Consider the following 7,644-nt stretch of genomic DNA (forward strand, 5'->3'; position numbering starts at 1 on the left):
TGATCCTGGGCTCTGACACCAGCCAGCATAGTTCTGGAGTCCCTGTGCTCGTCCCCGTGCTCTGAAGACCCTGTGAACGGGGCTGGGGAGGCTCCGTTACTGAAGGGGCAGCTCCCGCAATCTCCCGTGTGCTTTATGTCGCAGATGAGTACGAGGTGGACTGGAGCAACTCTTCTTCCCCGACCTCAGGGTCCGGCGCCCCTTCGGCGGACAAAGAAAAGAGCCGGCTTTACGCGCTGGACCCCATCCTCATCACCATTATCGCCATGAGCTCCCTGGGCGTCCTCCTGGGGGCCACGTGTGCGGGGCTTCTGCTCTACTGCACCTGCTCCTACTCGGGGCTCAGCTCCCGCAGCTGCACCACCCTGGAGAACTACAACTTCGAGCTCTACGACGGCCTCAAGCACAAGGTCAAGATCAACCACCAGAAGTGCTGCTCCGAAGCGTGACGGATTGCACCCAGATCACATCTGACGTTTCATTCCAGCAAGAGGGGCTGGCGGAGATTACATTTTTTTTGTCCTTTGGAAACTGAATGCCATAATCTCGATCAAACCGATCCAGAATACCGAAGGTGTGGACAGAACGGACAGACGAGTCGACGGGGGGGGGGGCGGGGAGATTGCGGCCGCACGGGGGAGGGGGGGGGCCAGGACCCACCTGGGAGCGCCGCGGCTGAGTCGTTGCTGGGACTGAGACGGGAGCTCATCTCTTTGGGGTCACAGTTGTATTTCGTTTGTGAGTTTGTTATGATTATTATATTTTATTGCTTTGGTCTGTGAGCAACTCCAAGAGGCAGAAGAGGAGAAGGACTTTTCCAGGACGGAAGCAGAGTAGCGGTCCATGGTACTCCGCTCTCTCGTTCTAATCAGCACTCGAAAGGCAGAAGGCCTTTTCAGACTTTTCATCTTTAGGGGGAAAAAAAAAACAAAAAGCCGTCCAACTTACCCTGTCCTCTGATCGTCTTATGACTTCCGGGATTTGCTGTGGTGTAGGTCCTACCAGCCAACCCTACAAGCTGCCATGTCCAGTCCTAGCATTTAAGTAGGATGGTGTTGCCTTTAACTTTTTTTATCCAGGGGAAAATTGCCATTTTAGGGTCAGCGTGAATAGCTCTTTCTTATATGGGATTTAAAACAAACCGGAAAGGAACCTTCATACGTCAAAATCCACAGAAGCATCTCCATGTTAGAAGCGGACAAGCCTTAATGTGCTTCGTGACTAGGAGCCATTCACTAAATCTAGACCCAGAAGTTGTGGCTATGAGGCTACTTCGAGGGGCCTCTGGTGGTGGTTTTGCATTTTTCTTTTGCCTCCTCCTTGTTCTTCGAAAACATACACGTATACACACACATACACGCGCGTACACGCACATTCGGCAGGTGTCTACTCCTCCAGGCCTAGCATTGGTCGCTGTCCTCAGAGATGGAGGCTATTGGTATGTTTTCTCCACCGGTGAGATGTCACCGGCGAGCACTGGACGGAAAGGAGGACAGTGGAGAGGGAAAAAGGAGTCCAGCCTCTGTGATGGTGTCATGGCAAAGGCTAGGCAGACGCTTACAGAGGCATTTGGATGAATTCGTCTCTTTGATGGGCTAGTAAACACTGAGTTCTCCTCGGGGTTACAGCCCCACGTCAGCGTTTCAGGAGAGTCAGGTAGGAGGTATGCGAGCTGATCTGAACCAGAAATGCGCAAGTACTATGGACCAAAACACTGACAACACGGCTTCGACCCCAGAGAGCCCTGTGTTCTTACACACACACACGTACATACACACACACACACAATTTATGTGTTTTTTATTAAGTGCCTTGAAACAATGAAAAAAAAAAACCTGTATTTTCCCTCTCTGTAGAAATCAGTGAATATCATAAAAGTAAGGCAATCCTCCCCGAACCCCCGTGACTCCCTGCCAGACCCCCCGGCTCACCGCTGATCCTACGAATGGATTGAGCCCTGCTGCCTGAGAGGTAGCCATGGCCCTCGATGACTCTCAGCTACTCTAGGAGGAGAGGCATCAAACTGTGAAGGATAAGATTGTCCGTGCCAAGATCCAAATCTCGATTTTGCAGTCATGCCTAAAGATCGCCTGTGTGCTGGGAACCCATTTGAAACCCCGCCAGCATGCCCAGCCCATTGCTTATCAGTGGTAAATGGTCAGACCATTTTTGCTGCTAGGGTCACCCGCGAGTTCATCTGTCTCATACCCAGGTGAAAGGAAAAGGGTGACTGGGACTGGCGGGTTCCTTCAATGTTAACGTATGGAAATGCTCGTTCACACGGTCACGTCACAGTGTTTTGTTTGCGGAGAGGGAGAGTCCGAACCGACAGCTATTTATTCATATGTGTGTGCGTCTTTGCAAGCCTTTGAGTTCTCTGTATCTACTGTGTATGTGAATGGTCACATGGGACTCCGTGATGTTGTTGTGACTTTGACCTAGGGCCCGAGTGTAACTGCCGATCTCGGCACTCGTTGGCACAGTGGTAGTTAGAGTGAAAAGTAAAGCTGTCAAGCCCAAGGGCTTAGCTTTAGGACCCCCCCCCCCCCAAGCTGGGCATGCAGCAGAAACCAGTTATTAACGCGTCGTCGAAAGCAAGTTTTTTATTAGCCCACCTTCCTCTTCGCCTTCCCTCGTAGCTCCGTTTTCAGGAAGCTAGCAAGTCCTAGGGATTTCCAGAAGTTGCCTGCAGAAGAAGAGAAGTTCAAAAGCCTACCGTGGGGGGTCCTGGCCCTCTCGTGCTCTGTGGGTCCTTATACAATGCCTCCAAAGACCAGCCCTGTCTTCAGCCTGCAGCTGGCCTCTAATTTACACACAAGCCAACCTACATCCCCCATGACGGTCCTCCATCCATTCTCACCATTGGCTTGTTTGGGGCCCTGGGTGGGCCCTGCTACACAAAAGCAAGCCACCCAGGGCTACGTGTAGATACCTCACCAACACTGGAGGCTGGTCCGTTGTAAGAGAGAACGGACCGTGGGGTCTGGTCCTAACTTGGCCAGCGGGCGCCCTGGTGCATTGGTTGCCTCTCTCTGCAGGTAGGCTAGCTGACCCGTCCCCTTGAGTCATTCCCTTTGGGAAACCCAACTCACAGTATTGATCTCCTTTTTTGCCTTGTACTGAATGACACATTACCTCCACGCTCTCCCGGACTAGGCAGTCCACAAGGCCACGGGGTTGCTTTCTCTCTTCAGTGGGGATGGGTAGTTGACAGGGATGAGGGTCCGAGGAATGAGCATGAATGCAAGAAAGCAAGGGGGAAAGTTAAACGGTCACACGGAAGATTAACTTTTCCAGGGTTTGCAGTTAAAGGTATTCGACCATTCGCTGGCTGAGCCAGATCGTGGGAACTTGAGAGCTTTTACTGTGATTCTTCAATGTAAAAAATAAACAACAAGGTCAAACTGTGTTTATATGATTTGTATAAAGTCTTTTTAAGATTGCTATTTAAATAAACATTATACCAGAGACATGTATCTGCATGGTTTTTGTTGGAGGCAGAGAGTCTTGGATTTAGGGTGACCATCCCAGTCTGCCCCCAGACTTTCTTGGGTGTTAGCTCTGAAAATCCCTGGAAACCCCTCCAGCCCAACCAAACCAGGATGGTTGGTTATTCTCCTGGGACAATGTTTCTTAACCTTTCTTACGCAGTTAGTAGGTTGATTGGCTGGCTGGCTTCTTATAAAATGAAAATAGTGTGGGGGTGGGGGTTGGACCACCTGACCTAGGGGACCACTTTAACTCAAAGACTTGCCGGCAGATTTCTGATACCGTCATCCTTGTAAACCCTCTTCCTCCCAAGACGCCGCCAATATCCTGCAACTTCTGACTCTTCGCTGCTTCCTTCCTGTGCAAACATGTGCCTGTCAGTATCTACGGTGATCTAAGGTGTGTGGTGGTGGTTCTCGAAGTGTGCTCTCTGGACCTGCGGCTTAGCATCGCTTGGGAACTTGTCTGAGGTGTACATTCTTGGGCTCTGCTCCAGATCGACTGGATCAAAAACTCTGGGAGGAGAGCCTAGTGATCTGTGGTTTAACCAGCCTTCCCGGGGCTTCTGGTATTCTTTCAAGTTTAAGAACCTGTGGTCCAGGAGAAAGGAAAAGTTGCCGGGCCTTGTGAAACCATTAGACATCTTTTCACCTGTGGGTTTTGGGATTTGAAACAAACTAGGCTTTGGCCAGGGAAAGCTAAAGGAGGTCGAGTTCGAGTCTAGGGAGGACACGTTCCCAAGGGAGGAGGAGGGAGAAGCTTTATTATGAACTTCCCCCCACAAGACACATGAATGAGAGTCTCAACAAAGCAAATTTGCTCCCTGTCCTGGGGCTCTGTTCCCCCCGGAAAGGAAACTGGGTTCACTCATTTACTTAGGAAATGTTTTTGAGCGCTTCCCGATTCCATAAACTCTTGGAGCTTACGCTCCAGTGAAAGAGACCGCCAGCAAATAGCCACACACATCAAAGAAAGACTGGTTACATAAATGTGGTGAAGGCGGCAAACAGGTAGCTCTGATGGAAAATCACTAGACAGTAAAGGTGTAACATTTGTGTTACTTGAGTTCGTATTTGCAAAACACGGCTCTTGATGACTGATGTTATGGGATTTGCAGTAATTCAATACAATGCTCTTACAGTCAACCACACTCACCATAATGAAAGCTGACGAATCTGAAATCCAATACAAGATGGCTCTTTAAAACTCCTTTTAAAACGAATGACTTGGGTCACTCCCACTAAACGGTTGGCCAGAGAAGGCCTCTCTGAGGAGGTAATATTTAAGCTAAAACCTGAAGAGATAAGGAGCCCTCAGCTCAGCCAAGTTGCCTGGGAGAAACTTTCCAAACTGAAGGAACAGCACTGAGAGATCCCTGCTGTGGGAAAGGGTTTGCTGTGCCCTTAGGAACTCCAAGCAGTGGGAAAAGTATGGAGAAGAAGCCGGAGAGCAGGGTAAGACCCTTTCAGGCACAGTCAGGGGTGGGGGGCGGGGGGGAGTGGTACTGTCTGATTCATATCACTCTTCGGCCTTCCTTAGTTTATAGGAAAGAGAGCTCCTCAGCTCCCCCCCCCGAAGGGCCTCCCCCCCTCCACTGCCTTCCCACTCCTCACTTACTGGCCAGTAAGGTCACCACAGTCAGATTTTTGCAATTTCCCTCTCTGCCCCTCTGTGATCTTTATGATATCATGTGTCTCCTGAGATGCCTGCTTCTCTCATATTACTGACCCTAGCAGCAATAACAAAGGTTAAAATGAAAGCAAATTTTTACTTTCCTTTGGTTGAGCTTTTGGGGATTTTTAAAGCCCTCATAAACTAATAATATCTCCTGGTTCCTAGCCATCTAGTATTTACATAAGGTCTTTCGCCACCCCCCCCCCCCCCCCGCCATATCTGCATCCTTCTGGAAATGTTTATACAATCCTCAGGGGAGGGAGTGAAATGAAGTTGGAACAGGCCCATCCTTGAGGGAAACAGGACCCATCTGGAGGCTGAGGTGCCCTTGTCTCTGCAACGTTGGTGGCAGCGATGGGGGAGGGAGGGGAGCCTGAAGAAGAAGTGGGAAGATGAGTCTGTTCCAAATCTCACAGGCTTCCGTCTCTAATCCCAGGCTGAGCTAAACAAATTCCTGGGGAAATGCTCTCCCCTCCCCACCACCCACCACCCACCAGGAGACTGGGTGTGAGGTGAGGAGGTGATGGTCAGACTAGGAAACGCTACCTGCGTGGGGTCCCCAGAAACTCCTCCCGTCCGCCCATGGGCTTCCCAGGAGCTCTGCCTCTCTGCTCCCATCCACAAAATGGGAAGCATCCTGAGAAGCCCGGGGACTGAGAGGCAGAGGCTTGGCTTGCTGCTGAATTCCCACCTCTCAGAATATCCCAGGCCTCGCAGCCTGCAAGGCTGGGCCTCCCCATTCCTTGACCCTGGAGGAGCTCCTGGAGGAAGAGCATGCCTTCTGGGTTCCCCCGGAAGACCGAGGTGAGAGACCTGGGAGGGAGGCTCTGCAGTTGTTTCTGCCGCTTATTCGGAGAATGACACCTGTTTCCTCTCTCTTCCCTGCCAGAAACCCCATCCCACACCTGTGTGCAGGAGCACAGTTCCGGCGCGGCTGGCTTTCGAGGGCTGAGAGAAAACACCCTTCCAGTGAGGTCTCAGGCCCCATCTGGCCGCGGGGGTCTGAGCTTTCCCTCACGCCCCCTCCCGTCCCGGGGCACCAGGTAGCAGGGCCTCCCCCGCCACGCTCTCCACGGAGGATCTGGCCCAAGCAGGTCCCACACAGGGTGCAAGGGACCCTTGCACACAGAGGCACACAGAGGGTCCCCAGAAGCCCTCCACCAGCAGGGAGGTAAAGCCCAGGCCACGGACCTGGGACTTGAGGATTTGGGGCGCTCTCCTCTGGGCCCCTCCCCAAACCAGCAGGTGTGGGCAGCTGTGGTCAGGCGCCCACCCTCCTCCGCCCCCGTTCGAGCCCCATGCAGTACCGCCTGCAAACTGCAGGCGGCAGCTCCACGGCCCCCGGCCGCTCTGCACGGTGCACGGTCTGCGTGGCCCGGCTGCCTCGCTTTGGAGCACCGCTCAGCTGATAAATCTCGTCCTGAAGCCCTTGACTGCCTCCGCTGGGAATCAAAGCGCAGCCTTTCCAAGCGCCCGCTGGCCGCCCCACCGCCTGCCAAGCTTCTCGCGTAACCACACAACCGTCCTGGCAGGGCCTTGACTCTGGGCCCTCGCAGGCAGCCTCTCTGGATTTGCCCTTCTTCTCGACCTTTCCCCCCCATCCTGCCCTCACCTCACACCCCCCTGAGCCCTCCCATTTCTATTCCCAGCCAATCAGGTTGCAGTCCTGCGTGAGTGCAAAGAAACCTTCAGAGGGTTTTGAACTTGGCAGTGCTCCTCTCCCCTCCAATGAACGCAGACTGGGAGGAGGTAGGAGAGCTCTGGTCCCCGCGCTGGGCAGACCAGGGTTCTCAGTTCCACCTCGGGCTCTGTGACCCCAGGGAGATCAGACACATTTTGGCTTTCCCATCTGGGAAGAGGGCATTGAGCTAAACACACTCTGCCCTGCTCTGACTCCCTCGCCAGCAGAAGGTTCCATCTGTCTGTCTGAATGTGTGTCATACAGCTCAGCGAGGCCAAAGGGCAGCCGAGCCTCCCGTCCCCACCTTCTCGCTGGCTCCCGTCTGCAGAGGCGCCGGTTCCCATGTCCTCGGCTTGATTCCCCTGGAGCTGGCCCCAATCCAAGCCCATCTCAGCAGAAGTGCTCTCTCTTTGCCAAAGCCCCTCACTCACAGCAATTTACCTAGACGTAATCGTGCTTACTTGTCTCCCGTTAGCTCTTGGGAAAAAGAATTTCTGCATGACTCCATTTATATAGTCAACACATTTTATAGTAAATGCCTATAGACACCTTGCTAGGTGCTGGGGATGGTGATAAGCATAACAGACATGGTCCCAGTCTTCAGGGAGCTTACAATCTAGAGAAACACAAGCGAATCAGATAACCACACAAGTTCAGCAGAACAGCCGTGGCAGGAGCTATGAAGTGACGTGCGGAGAGCGGTGAGTGCGTAACGGGTCAGAGAAGCCTGAGCTCCATGGCCAAGGGGGACTGAAATCCCAAGGTGATTCAGATGAATGGGAAGGGCAGGGAGAGAGCAT

General features: G+C 52.7%; 1 protein-coding gene across 2 annotated transcripts in view; it reads left to right on the forward strand.

Moving 5' to 3' along the window:
- NRP2 (neuropilin 2) overlaps positions 1-3,470 on the forward strand; it is a 114,576-nt gene extending 111,106 nt beyond the window's left edge. For both annotated transcript variants that reach the window (XM_046018733.1, XM_046018734.1), the window contains exon 17: positions 145-3,470. In XM_046018733.1, the coding sequence (XP_045874689.1) occupies positions 145-449 (305 nt within the window). In that variant the 3' untranslated portion in view covers positions 450-3,470. The remainder of the gene's footprint in view (positions 1-144) is intronic.
- The last annotated feature ends 4,174 nt before the right edge of the window (positions 3,471-7,644 follow it).

This window comes from Meles meles, chromosome 9 (genome assembly GCF_922984935.1).
Source record: "Meles meles chromosome 9, mMelMel3.1 paternal haplotype, whole genome shotgun sequence".
Classification (NCBI taxonomy): Eukaryota; Metazoa; Chordata; class Mammalia; order Carnivora; family Mustelidae; genus Meles; species Meles meles.